Source organism: Heterodontus francisci, chromosome 37 (genome assembly GCF_036365525.1).
Source record: "Heterodontus francisci isolate sHetFra1 chromosome 37, sHetFra1.hap1, whole genome shotgun sequence".
NCBI classification, from domain to species: Eukaryota; Metazoa; Chordata; class Chondrichthyes; order Heterodontiformes; family Heterodontidae; genus Heterodontus; species Heterodontus francisci.
In genome coordinates, this window is record NC_090407.1 from 39,255,328 (window position 1) to 39,279,985 (window position 24,658).

General features: G+C 46.4%; 1 protein-coding gene across 3 annotated transcripts in view; it reads right to left on the reverse strand.

Moving 5' to 3' along the window:
- The window catches only part of LOC137352260 (endothelin-converting enzyme 1-like), a 433,046-nt gene that overhangs the window by 257,055 nt on the left and 151,333 nt on the right, over window positions 1–24,658 (reverse strand). For 2 of the 3 annotated variants that reach the window (XM_068017543.1, XM_068017541.1), the window contains exon 1: window positions 6,822–6,983. The exons of the other annotated variant lie outside the window; for it this stretch is intronic. In XM_068017543.1, the coding sequence (XP_067873644.1) occupies window positions 6,822–6,824 (3 nt within the window). In that variant the 5' untranslated portion in view covers window positions 6,825–6,983. Of the gene's footprint in view, window positions 1–6,821; window positions 6,984–24,658 lie in introns of those variants that run through there. 3 annotated transcript variants of the gene reach the window in all.

A 24,658-nucleotide genomic window follows, 5' to 3' on the forward strand; every position in this document is an offset into this window, starting at 1 on the left:
ACACTGCTGACCCCAGAGAACGTTGGAGGAACTCAAAAGGGATTACAAAGGTTGGAGGACCGTGAAACCCCTCTTTGAGTCTCCAGTTCAGTGGTGGGAAGCGATCAAGGAGAACATCAAGAGGTTCTTCATCCACAAAGGTGTTCAGAGGGCGAGAGAGAGACAGAGGGAAATGTCCCGACTCCAGAAAATTATGCAAAATCTACTCCGGTTGCAGTCAATGGGGGTCGAGGTCAAAGAGGACCTCCAAGAGGTGAAGAGCCAGCAGGCCTCGCTCTTTGCCAAGGAGGCCTCCAAGATCATCTTCCGGTCCAGAGTCCGCTACATCGAGCAGGATGAGATGTGCTCGCGTTACTTCTTCCAAAAGGTACACAGAGAGAGCTCTGTTATCAGCAGCCTGAAGGAAGAAGATGGCTCGGTAATGTCTTTGCAGTCCGACATAATAAGGATCAGCAAATCCTTTTATGCTGGGCTGTATGACGCGAAGCCCGCAGACAGCAGAGCCTCCCAGTCCTTCCTGTCATCTATCACAGAGGTCTTAGATGACAGCAGGAGGGAGAGATTGGACAAGCCGCTAACTCTGGATGAGCTGACAAAGGCCGTCGAGTCCTTCGAGACGAGTAAAACTCCCGGGAGCGACGGCTTACCGGTCGAGTTGTACTCGGCCCTGTGGGACTGGGTCGGCCTGGACCTGCTGGAAGTATACGAGAGTATGCTCCTGGCCGGCAGCATGTCAGAATCCATGAGGAAAGGCATCATCACCCTCATTTACAAGCAGAAGGGGGAGAGGGCGGAAATCAGAAATTGGCGGCCCATCTCACTGCTTAATGTTGACTACAAGATTCTGTCCAAAGTCATAGCCAGTCGAGTCAAATCTGCTCTGGAGTTGGTGATTCACCCTGATCAGACCTGTACTGTACCCGGCAGGAAGATCTCTGATAGCCTCGCGCTACTCAGGGATACGATCGCCTACGTACGGGACAGGAGGGTGGACACCTGCCTCATCAGCCTGGACCAGGAGAAGGCTTTTGACAGGATATCGCACACCTACATGATGGACGTGCTTTCCAAAATGGGGTTTGGGGAGGGAACCTGCAATTGGATCCAACTGCTCTACACAAACATCAGTAGCGCAGTCTCAATCAACGGGTGGGAATCGGAAAGTTTCCCGATCAAAGCTGGAGTCAGACAGGGCTGTCCTCTCTCCCCGGTCTTGTTTGTTTGCTGTATTGAACACTTTGCTGAGTCTATTAGGAAGGATGCGAGCATAAGAGGGGTGACAATCCCAGGCAGCGGAGGCACTCAGGTCAAAACCTCCCTGTACATGGATGACGTCGCCGTCTTCTGCTCGGATCCGCTGTCCGTGCGCAGACTGATAAACATCTGAGATCAGTTCGAACTGGCCTCGGGAGCCAAAGTTAACCACGGCAAGAGCGAGGCCATGTTCTATGGGAACTGGGCTGACCGATCCTTTGTCCCCTTCACCGTCAGGTCAGATTTCCTGAAGGTGCTGGGGATATGGTTTGGAAGGGCCGGGGCGTGCACCAAAACCTGGGAGGAGCGAGTATCCAAGGTACGACAAAAGTTGGGCATGTGGGGGCAGCGATCTCTCTCCATTGTGGGCAAGAACCTGGTCATCAGGTGCGAGGCGCTCACGTTGTTGCTCTACGTGGCGCAGGTCTGGCCCATACCCCACTCCTGTGCCATGGCAGTCACCCGAGCCATTTTCCGCTTCATCTGGGGATGTAAAATGGACCGGGTCCGGAGGGACACGATGTTCAAATCTCTGGACAAGGGCGGGAAAAATGCACCCAACGTGGCCCTCATCCTGATGACCACCTTCGTGTGCGGCTGCATCAAGCTGTGTGTAGATCTCCAGTACGCAAACTCCAAGGGTCACTACGTGCTGAGGTTCTATCTGTCCCCGGTGTTGCAAAGGATGGGCCTGGTCACATTGCTGCGGAACGCTCCATACAGTTGGGCCGTGCCGTACCACCTATCCTTCGTGGAGCAGTTTCTGCGGGAAAACACCTTTGACCACCGGTCCATCAGGCAGTGGTCTGCACGGAATGTCCTCAAGGCCCTACGGGAAAAGGAGACGGTGGATCCTGTCGGATGGTTCCCCGAGCAGACCGCCAAAGTCATTTGGCGGAATGCCTCATCACCAGAACTTTCAAACAAGCACCAAGATGTAGCTTGGCTGGTGGTGAGAAGGGCCCTCCCCGTCAGATCCTTCATGCACACCCGAAGTCTCGCCCCCTCCGCACAGTGCCCCCGCGGTGGCTGTGGCGGGTAAGAGACGGTCGCCCACCTCCTCCTGGAATATGTCTTTGCAAAGCAGGTGTGGAAAGAGATGCAGTGGTTTTTGTCGAGGTTCATCCCAAGCAGCTCTGTAACACAGGAGTCTGTGCTCTACAGGCTGTTCCCAGGGACGCACACCGAGACAAACATCAACTGCTGCTGGAGGACTATCAATTTGGTGAAAGACACCCTTTGGGCTGCCCGAAACTTGCTGGTCTTCCAGCGCAAAGAGTTGTCCACCACCGAATGTTGCAGACTGGCACATTCCAAGGTCCAGGACTACGTGCTGAGGGACGAACTAAAGCTTGGGGCAGCCGCAGCAAAGGCTCAATGGGGAAAGACCACAGTGTAAGGTCCCCCCACCAAGCTGGACTGAGGGGCTGGATCCATGGGAAACCCCTCGAACAGTATCGTTAATATTTTCATTTGCTGTAAATGTAAAACTGTAATTGGCATGACAATTGTGAAATGGAAGGGTTGTGAAGAAACTCATGATGGTATTGAAGGAAACTGATCTCCCTTGCAATGTTTGTATTTTTTGAAACTGTTTGGCAATGTAATTTTTACAGATTATTATGAATAAAGTATATTTTGGAAATAAAAAAAAAATTTGCTACAAAATCAACACTCCACCCATTCGAGGATCTGAGAAAAGGTAATTAGTGAGGTGCCATATCACCACTGCAACAAACACGAGGCCCAGTCTTGTTTACAGTCCTGACTTGTGCAGTAAAAAGGACATGGGCTGCCTTTTTCATTGGTCCAATTTACCAGCTCAACTTTAACGACTTATTCGATTGCAAGGCAGAAAGAAAAGTTTTAGTTCAGAGCACCTTCTATCTTTAGCAGTTTGAAAGTACACACTGCAGCCACTAAGCTGCATGGTGCAGGGAGTGGATGTTTAAGCCACGACACAAACAAAAGCAAAATACTGTGGATGCTGGAAATCTGAAATAAAACAAAATGCTGGAAATACTCAGCAGGTCTGGCAACATCTGGAGAGAGATAGAGAGTTAACTTTTCAGGTCTCTGACATTTCATCAGAACTGGGAGAAGTTAGGTTTTAAACAAGTGAAGTGGGTTGGGGGGGGGGGGGCAAAAGAACAATGGAGAAGGTCTGTGATAGAGTGGAAGGCAGGAGAGATTAAATGACAAGTGTTCAAGATACAAGGGCAAAGGCAGTGTTAATGGGACAAGTAAAGAAACAAAAACAGTGTCTAGGAGGAGATGTGAATACCAGAATCATGAGCAGCTGCCGTCTAAAATCAATAAAGGAAATAAGTGAGAAGCAAGAGAAAAACCAAAACCAGCAAAAGGAAAAGGAAACACAATGGGGGCAGAGGTTATGATCTGAAATTGTTGGACTCAATGTTGAGTCCAGACGGCTGTAAAGTGCCCAGTTGAAAGATGAGGTGCTGTTCCTCAAGTTTGCATTGAGCTTCACTGGATCACTGCAGGAGGCTGAGGACAGAAAAGGTCAGAACAGGAGCAAAGTGGAGAATTAAAATGAAAAGCGACTAGAAGCACAAGGTCATGCTTGCAGACTGAACAGAAGTGTCCCACAAAGTGGTCACCCAATCTGCCTTCGGGCTGCCCATTGTACAGCAGGCCATATTATGAGCAGTAAATATAGTACAGTAGATTGAAAGAAGTACAAGTAAATCACTAGTTCACTTGGAAAGAGTGTTCAGATCCTTGGATGGTGAGAAGGGGAGTTCAAAAGGGCAGGTGTTTTATTCCCTGCACATGCATGGAAAAGGGTCAAGGGAAGGGAGGGTGGGGTGACTGAGGAGTGGATCAGGGTGTTGCAGAGGCAATGGTCCCTTTGGAATGCTGAAAGAGGAGGGGAGGGGGAAGAAGTGTTTGATAGTGGTATCATGCTGGAGGTGGTGGAAGATGATCTGTTGAATACGGAGGCTAGTGGGATGGAAGGTGAGGATAAGGGGAACACCATCATATTTCCTGGGGGGAGGGGCAAGAGCAGAAGTGCATGAAATGGAATGAACACAGTTGAAGGCCCCATCAACCATGGTGGAGGTTCTCAGTCTCAGTTCTCAGAGGAAAAAAGGCACACGAGAAGCACTAATATGGAAGGTTGCATTGTCAGAACAGATGTGACAGAGACAGAGAAACTGGGAGAATGGAAGAGAGTCCTTACAGGAAACGGGGTGGGAAAAGTATAGTCAAAGTGGCTATGGGAGTCACCACTACACAACTCCAGTCCCACACAATGGATCTGAATCTGAAATGCTCCCTAACAGTTTCTCAAGGAAGCTTAGGGTGGGCAATGAATGTAGGCTTGATGCCCACACTAAGACCAAATAAAAGAATTTCACCAAGTTTAATTTGAAGGGGAGTCAAGTGAAGAATGGACAAGAGCCACAAGGCCACCTAATAAACGGGTACCAATAAACTCAAACTAATAGACATCTCTCCTGGTGCAGTGCAACAGCCATTGCACCTCCATGATTAAGTTACTGTTTTTCACACCACGTCCTAAAATAATTCCCAACTTTGTGTGGTCTCAGTTTGACAGCAGGACAAAGCAGCCCACTTGACTGGCACTCCATCCACAAACAAACATTCACTCCCTCCACCACCAATGCACAGTGGCAGCAGTGTGTACTATCTACAAGATGCACTGCAGCAATGCACCAAGTCTCCTTCAACAGCACCGTCCAAACCCGTGACCTCTATCACCTAGAAGGACAAGGGCAGCAGATACATGGGAACACCACCACCTGCAAGTTCCCCTCCAAGTCACACACCATCCTGACTTGGAACTATATCGCCGTTCCTTCACTGTCGCTGGGTCAAAATCCTGGAACTCCCTTCCTAACAGCACTGTGGGTATACCTACCCCACATGGACTGCAGCGGTTCAAGAAGGCAGCTCACCACCACCTTCTCAAGGGCAATTATGGATGAGCAATAAATGCTGGCATAGCCAGTGACGCCCACATCCCATGAACGAATAAAAAAAAAATCTGAATTGCTATGACTAGTGGGAGGCATCATTTATCTCACAGCTAGCAGGCATAGCCTGCAATGTACAATCTGATGACAATTGTTGGACAAATTCACCAGTCTATTCAGACAAACTTGCAACAGCAGCAAATACAAAGCATCTGGAATATTTATGAGCATCCTTTCAAAGGGGTTGCCATGGAGTCAGGGTCCAAAAGGTTACAGCGATCAGTGTAATGAAGTTACTGAGCAGTCTGTATTGCTCATCCAGGTGGGGTTGTGTAACATTTGCCTTGTCCAGTGGGAAAGGATCCAATCTAATGCTTTAGAAAGTAACCATGTTCATTTCAATTCCCAATTTGGAGACCGTCCAACAACCACTGACAGTTCTCGAGAGAGAGAGAGAGGCTATCAGGCCAAGGTAAATCAGCACAAATATTTAAAAAAGGGAGGATTGGGGTGTTGTAATATGTTGAGGTTTTAGAAGCTGACCCTGGAGGGCTGTAAAAACAGTTTGTTTAAAGACACTGCACCTGGTGCACATCAAGCTACAGCCCTGCTCCTGTGGGATTTCCTCGTATCCAATTCTTAAAACTGCAAAGAACACAAAAGATAAAAGAGCATTGCCCTGCCACACAGTGGATTGAAGTGTGCTGCAATCAGGTATTTTGCAGGGGGTGTGATCAATTCCACAGATTTCATTCCCACTGCATGTGAACAACATACAAAAGCAGCAGCACCCCGCAGAGAAATACCAAACACAAGCACATTCGTCACAGGGAGATAAGAGTGTCGTCCGCTCTATTGAACTGTGCAAACTTCTAACCGGAGAGAGGGAGAAATAGATCGATACCAGTTCAGCGAGAACAATGTCAGCGATTGTTGCCGGGATAAAGAAATGAACTAAAACTTCACTCATAACGGGAAGTCTGGCAATTGGATCTGTTTTTCCAGCCAATTTTCTCTACGCTGGGCACGTTGTTTGCGAGAGGGCTGTGCTGAAGTGCGTGTGCAACTTGTTTTTAGTTCGGCTGCGGGCGACAGAACCCACATCGAGGGAATAGTGCGAGACAATATTTACCCTGTCAGCCAGCTGGACTGAGAAAAGGGGCTTTGGAGCAGGTAGCAGCGAGTACATTTCAATCCCATAACAAAAATAGTCAGACTTCATACAACCCAGGTCTGGCTTGGGAGAGAGTTGGAAGTTGTTTCTGACCCTGTCTCCCACGTTTAGTGAAACTGACAATGTAACAATGTGAAACTAACACTGGAATTAAACTGTGAACCGTGACCACTCGGATACCTCGGAGCTGGGGCTGGACTGACACTGGCCAAACTGCTAATTAGCCACACCAGTTTTCACCCAGCAAAACAAACAGGTTCATTCCCCTGGATTAGGTAAAACGAACAACCACGAGGGGAACGGTTTTGCTCCATTAACAGCAGCATGGCTGAGGTCATTATTCTGCAACACTTATATACCTTTGACACGATTTCCGCACCATTCGCCTCAACTCTTTACAACATCACATAACGATCAAAAAGCTTTCCTACCATTTTTGCAGTCTATTGGGCTCTGCTCTCCCGATCCCCTGGTTTGTAAAGGCAGCCTCTCCCCGATAGTGTGTGCTATTGCACAATGTGAGGCAGCACCAAACGTCTCTGACTGACAACTCTCTCCCCTTGATTGATGAGCTCTACCAATTAAAGGAGGGCGGCAGATTTGGTGGCACTGGGAGGCTCTGATGTGGGCGTGTTTCGGGTTTGGAGCCACCAATCCCCTTTGGGGGAGGGGCTGGACTTCCACGCACCAATTTGGATTAACTCCTTCCGTGCTGGAAGAAGTACTTCGGCATTCATACAAAAACTGAAATAATCATAAATAAGGAAACTAATATTCCAATTAGAGCCATAGAGTTCTTTTCTTTTGGGCCTCCTTATCTCGAGAGACAATGGATACGCGCCTGGAGGTGGTCAGTGGTTTGTGAAGCAGCGCCTGGAGTGGCTATAAAGGCCAATTCTGGAGTGACAGGCTCTTCCACAGGTGCTGCAGAGAAATTTGTTTGTTGGGGCTGTTGCACAGTTGGCTCTCCCCTTGCGCCTCTGTCTTTTTTCCTGCCAACTACTAAGTCTCTTCGACTCGCCACAATTTAGCCCTGTCTTTATGGCTGCCCGCCAGCTCTGGCGAATGCTGGCAACTGACTCCCACGACTTGTGATCAATGTCACACGATTTCATGTCGCGTTTGCAGACGTCTTTATAACGGAGACATGGACGGCCGGTGGGTCTGATACCAGTGGCGAGCTCGCTGTACAATGTGTCTTTGGGGATCCTGCCATCTTCCATGCGGCTCACATGGTCAAGCCATCTCAAGCGCCGCTGACTCAGTAGTGTGTATAAGCTGGGGATGTTGGCCGCTTCAAGGACTTCTGTGTTGGAGATATAGTCCTGCCACCTGATGCCAAGTATTCTCCGAAGGCAGCGAAGATGGAATGAATTGAGACGTCGCTCTTGGCTGGCATACGTTGTCCAGGCCTCGCTGCCGTAGAGCAAGGTACTGAGGACACAGGCCTGATACACTCGGACTTTTGTGTTCCGTGTCAGTGCGCCATTTTCCCACACTCTCTTGGCCAGTCTGAACATAGCAGTGGAAGCCTTACCCATGCGCTTGTTGATTTCTGCATCTAGAGACAGGTTACTGGTGATAGTTGAGCCTAGGTAGGTGAACTCTTGAACCACTTCCAGAGCGTGGTCGCCAATATTGATGGATGGAGCATTTCTGACATCCTGCCCCATGATGTTCGTTTTCTTGAGGCTGATGGTTAGGCCAAATTCATTGCAGGCAGACGCAAACCTGTCGATGAGACTCTGCAGGCATTCTTCAGTGTGAGATGTTAAAGCAGCATCGTCAGCAAAGAGGAGTTCTCTGATGAGGACTTTCCGTACTTTGGACTTCGCTCTTAGACGGGCAAGGTTGAACAACCTGCCCCCTGATCTTGTGTGGAGGAAAATTCCTTCTTCAGAGGATTTGAACGCATGTGAAAGCAGCAGGGAGAAGAAAATCCCAAAAAGTGTGGGTGCGAGAACACAGCCCTGTTTCACACCACTCAGGATAGGAAAGGGCTCTGATGAGGAGCCACCATGTTGAATTGTGCCTTTCATATTGTCATGGAATGAGGTGATGATACTTAGTAGCTTTGGTGGACATCCGATCTTTTCTAGTAGTCTGAAGAGACCACGTCTGCTGACGAGGTCAAAGGCTTTGGTGAGATCAATGAAAGCAATGTAGAGGGGCATCTGTTGTACAGCACAGAAACAGGCCATTCGCCCACTGTATCCCCAAGGGCCATCAAGCACCTAACTATTCTAATCCCATTTTCCAGCACTTGGCCCGTATGCTATGAGTTTTCAAGTGCTCATCCAAATACTTCTTAAATGTTGTGAGGGTTCCTGCCTCTACCACCTCTTCAGGCTGTGTGTTCCAGATTACAACCAACCTCTGGGTGAAATTTTTTTTCCTCAAATTCCCTCTAAACCTCCTGCCCCTTACCCTAAATCCATGCCCACTGGTTATTGACCCCTCCGCTATGGGAAAAAGTTTCTTCCCTATCTAATGCCCCTCATAATTTTGTATGCCTCAGTCAGGTCCCCCCTCAGCCTTCTCTGCTCTAAGGAAAATAACCCTAGCCTATCCATTCTCTCTTCATAGCTGAAATGCTCCAACCCAGGAAACATACTGGTGAAACTCCTCTGCACCCTCCCCAGTGCAAACACATCCTTCCTATAGTGTGGTGCCCAGAACTGTACACAGTACTCCAGCTGTGGCCTAACTAGCATTTTATACAGCTCCATCATAATCTCTCCGCTCTTATATTCTATGCCTTGGCTAATAAAGGCCACTTTATCTACCTGTGCTGCTGCCTTCAGTGATCTATGGACAAGTACACCAAGGTCCCTCTGTACTTCCTAGGGTCCTACCATCCATTGTATATTCCCTTGCCTTGTTAGTCCTCCCAAAATGCTTCACCTCACACTTCTCAGGATTAAATTCCATTTGCCACTGCTCCACCCATCTTACCAGCCCATCTACATAGTCCTGTAATCTAAGGCTTTCCTCTTCACTATTTACGACATCACCAATTTTCATGTCATCTGCAAACTTACTGATCATACCTCCTACATTCACGTCTAAATCATTAATGTACACTACAAACAGCAAGGGTCCCAGCACCTATCCCTGTGGTACACCACTGCTCACGGGCTTCCAATCACAAAAACAACCCTCGATCATCACCCTCTGTCTCCTGCACTAAGCCAATTTTGGATCCAATTTGCCAGATTGCCCTGGATCCCATGGGCTCTTACCTTCTTGACCAATCTCCCATGCGAGACCTTACCAAAAGCCTTACTGAAGTCCATGTGGACTACATCAACTACTTTACCCTCATCGACACATCTAGTCACCTCCTCAAAAAAGTCAATCAAGTTTGTTAGACATAATCTCCCCCTGACAAAGCCATGCTGACTATCCCTGATTAATAATCCCTGCCTCTCCAAGTGGAGATTAACCCTGTCCCTCAGAATTTATTCCAATACTTTCCTAACCAATGATGTTAGACTCACCGGGCTGTAATTACCTGGTTTATCCCTACTTACCCTTCTTGAAAAATGGTACCACATTCACTGTTCTCCAATCCTCCGGCTCCTATGATTTAAATAAGTTTTGTATCGCTCCATTACACATGACATTTCAATGAAGGTTGTACAAGGCTGATTTTTTTTTTTTAATTGTATATTTAGCGACTTCAGGATGGTTCAAAGTGCTTTACAGCCAATGAAGTCCTTTTGAAATGTCGTCACTGTTGTAATGTAGGAAACTCGGCAGCCAATTTACACACAGCAAGCTCCCACAAACAGCAAAGTGACAATGACCAGATAATCAGTTTTTGTGATGTTGATTGAGGGATAATTATTGGGCAGGACACGAGGAATAATCCAGCATGCTTCTCTACAAAGTAGTACTATAGGATGGTTTACATGCACCTGATAAGGTAGACTGAGCTTTTGCTTATTGCCTCAGCTGTAAAACAGCATCTCCAACAGTGCAGTACTGCACTGATATGTCTCTAGATTAGGCACTCAAATCTCCGGAGTGGAATTTCAATCTACACCAGTCATAGGCAAGAATGTGACCTTTGAGCCACAGTCAACACTTTTTTATTCTTTCATGGGCGTCACTGGCAAGGCCAGTACTTGTTGCCCATCCCTAATTGCTCATGAACTGAGTGGCTTGCGAGGCCAATTCAGAGGGCAGTTAAGAGTCAACCACATTGCTGTGGTTCTGGCGTCACATGTAGGCCAGACCAGGTAAGGACGGCAGATTTCCTTCCCTAAAGGACATTAGTGAACCAGATGGCTTTTTACGACAATCGATAGTTTCACGGCACCATTACTGAGACTAAGTAACCAACTATTTAAGCAGGGAATATATTCAAACATTTGTTAATTTTTGTTTGCATTTTACCAGCACTTGGTAAATAATAGGCGAGGTGTGAAGGCGACATTCTAATGCAGTTTTAACACAATGTTAGAATGTGTTGAATTCATATACATTTCTCAGAAGCATCTAAAACACCATAGATAGTGAATAGTTGTAATGTGCACTGACTATAGTCAGGAAACCTGGCAAGTGTTTTGCACACAGCAAGATCCCACAAACTGCACTGAGATAAATTACCAGTTAATCTGCTGTTGGTTGAGGCAGGAATGTTGACCAGAACACCAAGAGAATACTTTGCTCTTTGAATAAGGACATGGATCTTTGACACCCCCGAATCAGCACAAGTTAATGGGATTTCAGTTTAATGTCTCAACCACTCCCTTCATACTGAACTGAAGGTGAAAGAAAGGTGAAATGATGCATCATTATGAAATTAATACTGAAGGTGTAGTTCTTGTTTTACATGACAATATATTAAATATTATATTAATATTTTATATCGTGCTGCCCCTTGCTCTGCATATTCACTTGGGTCATTCTCCGCTAATACTCCGATGTGGTGTAGTCCTGGGAAGAACAGGTATGAAAGCTTCCTGGTATATCTGCTGAAGATCTAATTATCATTCTGCCACCCCCACCTCTGTCACTGTAGGTATTGCAAGTTGTAGCTATGTGGCAGAAAAAGCCAGTCCTTTTGCAATATGGAGGAGTGAGCCTTTTAGGTGGCGATAGCATTCACACCTCTGAGTCAGGAGGTCAGATTCAGTCCCCAGTCCACAGAGTGCTGGTGAGTGGAGGTCAGAATGCTGGCTCTGAACACTGGGCTGATGCCCAACAAGGGGACTTGTGTCCAGTGGGTGCGCCTGACTCTGCCCCCCCTCCCCCCCCCCCATTAAAACTGATGTATTTTGCAGTGTACCTGGAAGAAGTTATTCTGAAGAGAAAAATCATAAGCAAGGTAATTGAAAATCACCACAGCAAGTAAGTAGCTCAAGAATGGTATGTGAGACTTGAGTTAGGACCCAGACTAGGTTGGAACACAATGAACAGATTATTGCACTGTGAAGCTTGCTTTGTCAGGGTGGGACTGCTTCTCCATTCATTGGTCCAGAGTCAGCTATGGGTAAAGAATGAGTGCTGACTTGAGGATCACCCACACATTCTGGTGTCTCTGCCTGCATGCAACGCATGGAGGCCTATTATTTACATAATCGAGGGACCTGCTCAATCTCGTCATTGTACTGCCTCTGAATCCTGATTTATTGTTGTCTGCAAGCACACTGAAGCCACCTAATATCATCTCATATTCAGCCTCTGCGACAGTGTTTCATGAGTTTCCTATATCCATTGACAACTTCCATTGATAGAGCATTTTCAACAAATAAAATGTACCAAAGTGCGTCACTGGAGAGGAAACAAACAAAAACCGACACCGAGCCAAAGAAGTACTTCTGAAGTGTAGTTACTGTTGTAACGTAGAAACACGGCAGCCAGCATGCAAACAGCAAACTCCTCCAAACAGCAATGTGATAATGACCAAATAATCTGTTTATGATCTTAATTTAGGGATAACAGTTGGCCAGGACACCAGGGAGAACTCCCCTGCTCTTCTTTGAAATACTGCCACGAGTATTTTTAAATCCACCTGAAAGGCACTTTTAACATCTCATCCAAAGAGAGCATCTCTGCCAGTGAAGCACTCCCTCAGTACTGCAATAAAATGTGTACCTGGAGTGGGATTTGAATGCACAATCTTCTGAATTAGAGATAAGAATGCTACAGCTGGCATTCATTAATAGAGGAGTCTGGAGGTAACAAAAGCTTGGATGAAGATTTCTGCATCAGCTAAACTGAGACTGTGGGATGTGGGCGTCGCTGGCTAGGCCAGCATCTATTGCCCATCGCTAATTGACCTTGAGAAGGTGGTGGTAAGCTGCCCATTGAACCACTGCAGTCCTTGGGGTGTAGGTACACTCACAGTGCTGTTAGGAAGGGAGTTTCAGGATTTTGACCCAGCGACAGTGAAGGAACGGTGATATAGCTCTAGGTCAGGATGGTGTGTGGCTTGGAGGAGAACTTGCAGGTGCTGGTGTTCCCATGCATCTGCTGCCCTTGTTCTTCTAGGTGGTAGAGGTCGTGGGTTTAGAAGGTGCTGTCGAATGAGCCTTGTTGAGTTGCTCCAGTGCATCTTGTAGATAGTACACACTGCTGCCACTGTGTGTCGATGGTGAAGGAAGTGAATGTTGAAGGTGCCAATCAAGCGGGCTGCTTTGTCCTGGATGGTGTCGAGCATCTTGAGTGTTGTTGGAGCTGCACCCATCCAGGCAAGTGGAGAGTATTCCATTACACTCCTGAGTTGAAATATGCGGTCTTTGTGATGGAAAGGGTATGGGGTTACAAACACGTCTTAGGGTCAAACAAGACGCTGAGGTTACGATGAGTCTGGATCACTCTGAGACAGTGGCAGTGAGGTAATGGAATCGGTGGCAAAGGAACATAGTTTATGGTGGGGGTCGAAGACAATGGCTTCAGTCTTCCAAGTGTTTAATTGGAGGAAATTGTAACTCATCCGGAGGCAGTGGAGGGGTTGAGAGAGGTGTTAGTGAGGTAGAGTTAGGTGTCATCTGTGTACATGTGGAACCTGACATCATATCTTCCGATGATGACGCCGAGGGGTAGCATGTCGATAAGTCATAGGAGGGGGCCAAGAATAGATCCTTGGGGTATCGCAGAGGTAACAGAGTAGGATGTGGAAGAGAAGCCATTGCCGAATATCCAGAGTGGCTCATTGAAATTTAACAGGTGTTCAGTAGTGTAGTGGTTATACTGCTGAACGAGTAATCAAGAGGCCTGGGTTAATAATTCAGAACATGAAATCAAATCCCTCCCCCCCCCACCACAACCACCCCCTGTGGCAGTTTGAGAATTTGAATTCAGTGTAAAATAAAAAGCTGGTATCAGCAAAAGTGACCATGAAGCTGTTGGATTGTCATATAAAATACAATTGGTTACCTACTGTGCTTTAGGGAAAGAGCCTGCCATCCCTGCCCAGTCTCACCTGTAGGTGACTCCAGTCCCACACCAACATGGTTGACACTTAACTGCCCTCTGAAGTGGCCTAGGAAACCACTCAGTTGTACTACAGGTAAGCAATAAATAACTGCCTTGTCAATGATATGTCCACACTTCAAGAATCAACAACAATGTATATTAATAAAATGACCCAAGGCACTATACAGGAGTGTTACAAAGCAAAATTTGTCACCGAGTCATATAATGAAATATTAGGGAAGATGGTCAAAGAGGTAGGTTATAAGGAGTGCCTGAAAGAAAGGTGGAGAAATTTAGGGAGGGAATTTCAGAGCTAAAGGCCTAAGCAGCTGAAGACATGACCACCAATGGTGGATCAATTAAAATCAGGGATGATCAAGGAGCCAGAATTAGATGAGTGCAGATATGTCAGAGGGTTGTGGGGCTGGAGGTGATGACAGAGATAGGGAGGGGCAAGGCCATGGTGGGATTTGAAAACAGGGATTGGAATTTTAAAATTGAGGTGTTGCTTGACCAGGAGCCAATGGAGGTCAGCAAGCAGAGGGGTGATGGGTGAACAGGACAGAATTTTGGATGATCTCAAGATTATGGAGGGTAGAATGTGGAATGCATTGGAATAGTCAAGTCTAGAGATAACAAAAGCATGAATAAGTATTTCAGCAGTAGATGAGCTGAGGCAGGGGTGAAATTGAGTGATGTTATGCGGGTGGAGGTAGGCAGTCTTAGTGATGGCGCAGATATGTGGTCAGAAGCTCATCTCAGGGTCAAATATGACACCAAGCTTGTGAACAGTCTGGTTTAGTCTTAGACATTTGCAAGGGAGATGGATAGAGTCAATAGCTAGGGAACAGAGTTCAGAGCGGGGACAGAAGACAATGGCTTTGCTCTTGCCAACATCTAATTGGAGGAAATTTCTGTTCATTTAGTACTGGATGTCGGATAAACAGTCTGATAATTTCACAACAGAGGAGGAGTCAAGAGAGGTGATGATAGATAGATCTGGGTGTCATCAGTGTACATGTGGTAACTAATGCTGTGCTTTTGGATAAGGTCATTGAGGGGCAACATGTAGATGAGAAATAGAAGGGGGCCAAGGTGAGATCCTTGGGTGACACAAGAGGTAGCAGTACAGGAGCAGAAAATAAAGCAATTGCAAGTGATTCTCTGGCTAGATAGATAAGAACGGAACCAGGCTAGTGTAGTCCCACCCAGCTGGATGACAGTGGAGATGCGTCGGAGAAGGGTGGTGTGGTCAACTGTGCAAAGATTGCAGACAGGTCAAGAAGGATGAGGAGGGAGAGTTTACCTTTGTCACAGTCACATAGGATGTCATTTGTGACATTGATAAGGGCCGTTTGGTACTGTGGCAGAGATTCAAACATGGAGTTCTGATTAGATTATGAGATTAGATTAGAGATACAGCACTGAAACAGGCCCTTCGGCCCACCGAGTCTGTGCCGAACATCAACCACCCATTTATACTAATCCTACACTAATCCCATATTCCCAACAAACATCCCCACCTGTCCCTATATTTCCCTACCACCTACCTATACTGGTGACAATTTATAATGGCCAATTTACCTATCAACCTGCAAGTCTTTTGGCTTGTGGGAGGAAACCGGAGCACCCGGAGAAAACCCACGCAGACACAGGGAGAACTTGCAAACTCCACACAGGCAGTACCCAGAATCGAACCCGGGTCCCTGGAGCTGTGAGACTGCGGTGCTAACCACTGCGCCGCCACTGTGCCATCTTTCTAGGAAAGATGGACATGAGTTTGGGAGGCAACAACACCTTCAAGGACTTTGCATAGGAAAAGGTGATTGGAGATGGGGCGGTATTTTGAAAGGACGGTAGGGTCAAGGGTTGTTTTTTAAGGAGAGGGGTGATGATGGCAGATTTAAAAGTGAGAGGAACAACACCTGAAGAGAGAGAATTGTCAACAATATCAGCTAATATAGGGACCAAGATGGGAAGTTGGATGGTCATCAGAATAGGGTCGAGGGAGCAGGAGGTGGGTCTCATGGACAAGATGAGTGTGCAGAGGGCATGAGGGAAGACAGGAGAGAAACTAGAGAAAGCTGCGAGTTCAGGGCTAGGATGAGGGGAGCTTTCGAGGAAGTTTGCCAGTGAACTAGTGGAAGGGAGGGACTGGGCAGAGGCAGCTGATCAGATGGCCTCGAACTTAGTGACAAAGAAGTCCTTGCAAATCTCCAAGCTCCCTTGCCTGTCTGAAGTCCCAAAACCATGGCCATCTTTCCTGGAAGTCCATGTTTGAACAACAAAAGGGTTGATTTTAGGGATGAATTTCTGTAGGGTTCTCCCAATTGTCCACTATAACTTCAACTGGCGGAAGCCCCAGAGAAAAGGCACAGACACAGAACTAGCTGTTCTAAAGAGAAATGAAGCAATCCCTATGCTATGCTATTATTTTGTCACTAATCTCCATGTACACAGTTATCTATACTTTCCAACTGCAGCAGTTTACTCGTTTCCTCTATCTCTCTGAAGATCCCAAGTTAAATGAACGTGTTGAGCAATTCAACCCACTTAAATACTTCTGGAACAGTTGACAGGATTTGACAGATTTAAATAACGGCCAGTCATACACTGATACAATCATATAGAATGCTTATATTTGAAATATATGGCTGGGTTGCTCCCTCAAGCAAAGTTGCTGAGAGATAGCCAAATAAAGCTATGCACTATGTGTACAGGGTTAGACTGAGATTATAATTTTGACTGCAGTTAGCTTGAATTAGTGGGACTGCCACTCAATCAAAACTGGACGAAATCCCTTCCGTTTTGTCATCGGGACAAGGGGGAGAGCACATTGAAAAGATTATCAACAGAATGATGACAAAACGCACTAGGGAGAGCACATCAGTGAGAGCCCGTAAGAGGCAGCACATTGCTTAAAGTGGTGGATTGATGTAATAGGTTGGGGGAAGTACTACATGAAGGATGCATCAGGTGGAGTTTGGGTTTCCAACTCTGGTTGGACATATTCCTGGAGGTGTCATCGCATGACCTCCTGCCACCAACTGCCCCACCCCCACTCTCCTGCCATTGGTTGGCCAACATGTCCATCCTCACAGTGCCCTGCCTTTCCACATTAATTGGAAAACAAACAGACTCTTTCATTACTGGAATGGATGCTACTGGCCTTTCAGTCAAACAGCCTTATCTCCCATCTTTGATATTTTTGTAATTAATAGACAATAATGTTCAAAGAATTTTTTTAAAAACACTGGCCAGAATGTTACCCCCCCCCCCCGGGAGAGGTCTGGAAGTGGGGGTGGGAGGAGGTGGGGTAAAATTGTGTGGGAGGCGGGGAGCCGTTCCCATCACCTTCCCACCCAGGCTGCAATTTTATGAGCGGCAGGGAGGTGACAAACAGCCCACCCACCCCAAGCCAATTGAGGCCCTGAAGTGGCCAGTTAATTGCCACTTAAGGGCACCCTCCCAGCGGAAGCTGGGCACGTCATCAGTTGTGGAGGCCACCCAGTAATACCTGGCGGCCTCCATGCAGGCCTGGGGCTGCGGGTGGGGACTCTCCTGATCTGATACCCTGTGCCCCACAGAGGCTCCCACCAGCAGCTCCTGCTGCCCCTGCTGGTGCACCTCCCCCCCACTTTTCTGATCAACCCCCATCCTCCTCACTGGGGCTCAGCTGATTGTCCCCGGTGAGGCCTAAAACCCCACTTACCATTTTCGGCACTAGAATCCATGATTATCCTGAAGCTGGGTGCAGTGCCAGCAGGGGTCACCACTCCCGATAGCGCTGGTGGGATGGAGCAGCTGCCAGTCCATTGATTGGCCGGCAGCTCCTGGAGGCGGGACTTTCTGCCTCAGAGGGGCAGTTTAAGGGCCTGAGCCACCTAAAATCTTCGTGTGGCTCTCAGGCCTGGCGGAGGTGGGCTCACCCCTGACTTTTAAGCCGGTGAGCGGGGCCTCTGCCCCAACAATAAAATTCCAGCTACTATTTTTCTATTGCCCCAGTGCTTTTTCTTCTGGGTTGCTTGGAGCAGTGTCTTGGAAATTTTGGTCTTTAATTCTTGGAGACTCCTGGTGAGTTGGCAACACTGAATGGAATGTGGACTGAACGAGGCAGCATGTCAGATATAGAGTGGGAAAAGCTTCGAAGTGATCAGATTGAGAACAGAAATCTGTAGAATCTGAGAATGAAGTAAGTGAGAAAGATCCGGCCAGAATCACTGTTGGAAAGACAACAGGAAATAGAATAGCTTAACATTACAATAAAGTGCATAAGATTCATTTCCATAGTCTTCAATATTTTCACCCTCATTAATCACTCAGAACATCACTGCAGCTTTAATTTAATGGAACTCTTGTTTTCGAAATAAACTTTAAAGTTGATGGAAGTACCATTTGTTAAAATATTTTTATTTTAATATATTGGTTGTGGATGGCGGTTTTAATAACAGCAAGACATAGAAAAATGTAAAAGTTTTAATGGCAACTTCCGGCCTCTAACTGAATCCAAGTATATAATATTAAGTAACAGTGTTAAAGCATTTAAACAATTGTTAAATGCCCATCGATACAATATTTCAAAATACAAGTTTGGTGGCTTTGAACCTATGATTCCCAAAGCTTTCAACCACTAGGATTTATCACCTCATGCCTGGGTCTGTGTAGGCTAATTGATTGAGATTGAGTTCCATAATTAGTTAACAACTTGAAAAACTACTCCTTTTATCATTGTATCCTGCGACTATCAGGATGGGAGAAGGCAACCATCTAGTAATTCCTATATTTCTTTGAAAGCAGATATTAATAGTTCCAAACAGTGATACATTTTGATATATAAATTGATGCAATAAAGATACAAGTTAGCATAATACATTAATATCAGAGGTAATTAAACATCCTAGTGTTGGATATTAAAATGAGTTTCAGCAACTAAAACAACAATTTATATTTATATAACACAGTAAAACATGCAAGGTGCTTCACAGGAGCATTATCAAACGAAATCTGACAGCAGGCCATATAAGGAGATATTAGGTCAGATGACCAAAACTTGGTCAAAGAGGTAGTTTTGAAGAAGCGTCTTAAAGGAGGAAAAAGAGATAAAGAGGCAGAGGGATTTAGGGAGCGAACTCCAGGGTTTAAAACACAGGCAGCTGAAGGCATAGCCACCAGTGGTGGAGTGATTAAATTCAGGGATGCTCAAAAGGCCAGAATTAGAGAAGCGCCGATATCTCAGAGGGTTGCAGAGTTGGAGGAGATTACAGAGAGATGGAGGGATTTGAAATCAAGAATGAGAATTTTACAATTGAGGTTTTGCTTAACCGGGAGCCAGTGTAGATCAGCTAGCACAGGGGTGATGGGTGAACGGGACCTGGTGCGAGTTAAGACACTGGCAGCGGAGTTTTGCATGACCACAAGTTTATGGAGGATAGCAAATGGTTCGCTGGCCAGAAGTGTGTTGGAATAGTTGAGTCTGGAGTCAACAAAGGTATGGATGAGGGTCTCAGTAGCAGATGAGCTGAGGTGGGGTGGAGTAGGGTGATGTTACGGAGGTGAAAATAGGCAGTTTTAGCGATGGCTTGGATATCTGGTTGGAAACTCACCTTGGGTCAAATGGGACACCAAGGTTGTGGACAGTCTGGTTCAGCCTCAGACAGATACCAAAGAAAGGGATGGAGATGGTGGCTATGGAACGGAGTTAGTGGCGGGGACCGAAGACAATGGCTTTGGTCTTTCCAGTAATTACTTGGAGGAAATTTCTGCTTATCCATTACTGGATGTTGGACAAGCATTAAAGACAGTGGAGGGGTCGAGAGAGGTGGTGATGAGTTAGAGCTGGGTGTCATCAGCGTACACCTGAAAATTGATGCTGTGTTTTCAGATGATGTTGCCAAGAGGCAGCAAGTAGATGAGAAATAGGAAGGGGCCAAGGATAGATCCTTGGGGGACACCAGAGGTAATGGTGCGGGAGCAGGAAGAGAAGCCATTGATGGTGATTCCCTGGCTACGATTAGATAGATAAGAATGGAACCACATGAATGCAGTTCCACCCAGCTGGAAAACAGAGAGGTGTTGGAGGAGGATAGTGTAGTCACCTGTGTCAAAGGCTGCAGACATATCGGGAAGGATGAGGAGGGATAATGTTGCATAGTCACAGTCATATAGGATGTCATTTATCTGAGAAATTTCTAACTTTATGTGGGAAAGGTATCCTCTCCTTTCTAACTGAGCGAGGATTGTTCCAAATCTCTCTGTTCTCAATCATCCCTTTTACCTACCACATCTGATCACTGTGTACTTGATGGATTGTCTGTACAGGGCAGAGCTGTGGATTTTAGCCAGTAACTGCTTTCTGTCTTCAGCAATACTGTCAGTTCCTTCTTCCTCTTGAACGTCTCATGGGATGTTTCTGACTGGCTGTTATACTAGACTTGTGCAGATTGATCTAGTATTATGTTGAGGTCATGCACTGATAGCACTCAATTAATCCCACAGTCTACAGAAATGGCTTCAGTAGTTTGCTTTCTTTTTATGTTATCTTAATTTCTCTGCTTTTCAACCCCTCTTCCCCTCATTGTACAGCTCCACAAGCAACATCCACACTCTCGCATTCTTCCAGCGTGTGTTCAGTGAGAGTTGGCAGCTATCCAGACATGGGGTTGTGGTGGGGGGGGGGCACCTTGCTGTGTGCAAATTGGCTGTCGCGCTTCCTACATTATAACAGTGACTAGACTTAAAGTTCATTGGCTGTAAAGAGACTTGGGATGTCCTGGGGTCCTGAAAGGCACTATATAAACACAAGTCGTCCTTTCATTAGAGTTCATTGGTTCTGTGGTGTGGGTTACAGCATATTAGGATTTAACCAAAATATCTCTCAGCATGTTTGACAGGAAAAATAAGATAAAAGGCTTTACAATATCCCACACTACCTGAAAGAAATTTGAAATGTAGTAGCAGTTTGGGAATGGAAGGAAAACTTAGTGAAGAAACACACAGACTGCAATGTTCTGGGCTGTCATTCTCTGCTATTTAGTACAGTGGTGGCACTGAATATCTCTTTTAATGTTTGAAGCTCACTACCTCTACTAATCCACTGCTGCTTTCACTCAGGAAGCTGGCATTTCCTTCAATTATTCATTGCGGATTTTGTATTCAACAATGTATTCATTAGTAACAAGTTCAAACTTAGCAGAGTCATAACTTGAATGAAATGCTTCTTGGAATACCAATCTTGTAAGGTGCTTTAGAATATCCCAAAGATGTGATAAGGTGCTTCATAAACACAAACTTTTTCTTTCTATTCAAACATCGCAGCTTCATGCTTGGATTTAGGGGCAAGCCTGACTACTAAGAGCTTTTATGATTAATTTCGAAAGCAGTGAGAGATCCCAATAGCTGGAGGCAGGCACATCCTTTGCTAGTAGTAAGTTCAAGTATAAAATAAGGAAGGCTGTTGCTGTTTTTATCATAATCGTTGCTCCAGCACAAACTCAGCTCCAAACTCACTTTTACACAAGCTCCAAACCTCCTAGAGCTCGACGTTCCTGCAGTTCTGACCTCTAGTGTAGCTGCACTTTGTTTGCCCCGCTCCCCCATCTCCCCCTCCCCCTTGGCGGTTGTGCCTTCAGCCTTCTGGAATTCCCTCTGCAAAGCTCTTCACCTCTCATCATCCCACTCCTCTTTTAAGATGTTACTTAAAACCAACCTCTTTGAGCAACTTTTGGCCACCTGTCTTAATGTGTCCTTCTTTGGCTTGATGTCAATATTTTTGTCTAGTTATGTTCCTTTGATGCGTCTTAGGGCATTTTACGACATTAAAGGTGCTTTATAAATGACAGTTGTTGTTGTTGTAGAAATGACTGACGTAATCTTGGTCAGGAACTTTGTTACATAAGTTCCCGGATAGGTCTGCAAGGGTCATTAACATACAGGCGGCTAACAATATTTGGGGCCCTGAAATTGCATATTACAAAATGGACGGATGTTGGATAATCATTGACGATCACACTAACACCTGGGAGGCTTTTTAAATTGTTAATCACACTCTAACAAAGTACAAACTATTTTGTGCATTTGTGCATCCATGCAGCAGGCAAAGAGCAACCCTTTTCCTCTTTGGCAATTGATATTACTCATTGTTTGATGTTAATAACATCCAGATGTTATTAACATCAAACAATGAGTAATATCAATTGCCAAAGAGGAAAATAATTTTAAGTGCGCCATTCACTGCCATTGAAATATTGCGTTACTGGGTTTGTTGTATACTAACTGTTAGACATTGATTGCTACGATTTGTCAACATTATCATTGTATTATATGACGACCAGGATGGTAGGAAGCCAACTAAATGGACCTCGGTCTTTTTCCTATCTAACAATTCCTATGCTCCTGTGCATGATTTGATTGTTCATTCAAACATCTCATCTTGGCTGGTCAAGGTATATGACAACAGACTGTGGAAATAACGTCCTCCTGCTTTGTCAGCTGTGGTTCCTGTGCGATAGAGGGACGTATCCTTCTTTCGAGGGCACACAGCCTGCAACAGAAGCAAAGGTGGTTGATGGTGTTCCTACTGGGAGGGCCACAATACCAGCAGCCTGGGCCAGGTGATGCTTTCCTCAGAGGCTGAGTGGCAATGCAATTACATACAGGATTTTATTTTTTTAAATTAATTTTTGGGGTATGGGCATCAGTGGGAAGGCAGGCATTTTCTGCCCATCCCTACAGGCCTTTTTCTTGAGACGCTGGTGGAACTGCTCCCCCAGTGCTGTTCGGTGGGAAGTTCCAGGATTTTGACTCAATGACAATGAAGGAATTCCCAGAAAATGCTGCCTGTTGACACTTTATTTGATATATTTTCTAACATGTTGCATTAGACTGTTAAGTAAATGATGGCTGGGATTTTACCCTTGGTGGATGGGAGCCGTCCATCTACTGAAAAGTCAGCGGTGAACCCGCTTCCACCTGGCCTGGCATTTTGCGGGTCCCCGGCCTTTAATTGTTGTGAGGTGGGACTTTCACCTGCTTGAGGCAGGAAGTCCTGCCTAATAGAGCTGCCGGCCAATTAGCAAGCAGGCAGTCTTCGTCCCAGTAGCGCCACCGGGAACGGTGGCCACTACTGGGACTGCAGCCCAGCTTCAAGACGATGATGTGGAACCCGGAACCAAGGTACGTTTTTGTTGCCTTGCCGGGGGTGATCGGTCAGGCCCCGGCGAGGCAAGGGTGGTCGACTGGGGGGATGGGGGTCATGTTGTGTGTCGAGGGTGGTTGGGGCGGCGGGGGAGGCCCTCCGTCGGGCACTGGGTGCCCAATCACGAGGGCCCCCGCCAGGCCGTCAGAGAGCCGCCTGCTTTGAACAGGAGGCTTTTCTCAGGCCTAGGCTGCCCGCTAGACACCGGTAAAATCCCTGTGGTGATGGGCGGAGGCCCTTAAGTGGCCACTTAAGGGCCTTGATTGGCCTGGGGCGAGAGGGGCATTTTTCGCTGCTGCTGCCCTGCGTAAAGTGGTGGCTGAGGCGCGAGCGGGTCGGGTTGGGGCCCCTGAGCCTCACGTTCCATTTTACGGTCCCCCACCCCCGCCACTTTCCTGCTCTTTTTTGGGGGGGGGGGGGGGAATGTAAACTTCCAGCCGATGTGTGGACTATTCCATTGTTACTACCCTCAAACTGGCCCAAAACCTATAAAGGAGAATTGGGTATATTGTGTTAGCAAAACAATATAGCGGTTTCTTGACTCTTGTTTCTTGCTGTACTGTTATACTTCTTTAAAGCAGGAAGTTCCTGTTGTTGATATGAGTATGTGTGTGGTAGCTTAGTGTTTCAGAGACATGGACTGCGCAGGTGAGGCTGGTTATTCTGCAGTGGTTAGCTCATCTTCTCACTCTGTAAAGCCTCTCTAGCACTTACAAGGCACAAGTTAGGAATGTGATGGAATACTCTCCACATGCCTGGATGGATATAGCTGCAACAGCACTCAAGAAACTTGACATCACCCAGGGCAAAGCAACCTGCTGGCTTGGCTGCCTGTTCACCACATTAAACATCCACCTGCTCCACCACCAGCATACCATGGCTAGAGTGTGCATTTCTCTAGGGGAGAATTTAAAGGCAGCATTGGAAATTGATTTAGGCACAATAGATTGGCAATTCTACATTGTCACATTTTGCCATTTCAGCAGACTCCAGAAAGCTTCGAGGTTGCCTGCCCCTTTAAGTTGCTATAAACAAACATCTCCTGCAGCAGTGGCCATTCGCCACCCATCCAAGTAGTGAGCTTGCTGGAGAGGAAAATCATTTGAAAATAACCTATGACTGGGCACATGCTGTCCAAAAAGAGCAAAGACTAAAACCCAACAGAGCACGTGTACAGGTGAAGGATATTATTCTGTTTGGATCTTAAAGTGAACCAGGTTTATCATCTTCTCAAAGATTCTGGCCCTCGCCATCAATCTATGTTGCCTCAGATCACTGGTATCCTCTCTTTGTTCAACTTGGTGCTGCTGGAGATGATCAGGTTACTGTATGTTTTCCATGGATAAGATGTGTTTTCACACAATATTCCCAGATCATAATTCACTTTCTTTTGTGCATTAATACTGCCCCATAGTTTGCGATTATTATGGTATGTTCTTATGTATAATCTGTCTTCATGTTGCTTCGTATCATGATTTAGTCATGGGTTCTGGCTCCCTCAGTTTGCAGTTTCCCTCTCACTTCAGGTTTGAAGGCAGTTCGGGACGTCTCTCAGACCTGGCCTCAAACCCCCGCCTGGCCCTCATCCCCTCAATCTGTTCAGTTTCTGGATGCATTTCTCTCTCACTTTGACTTTCTAGCCCTACC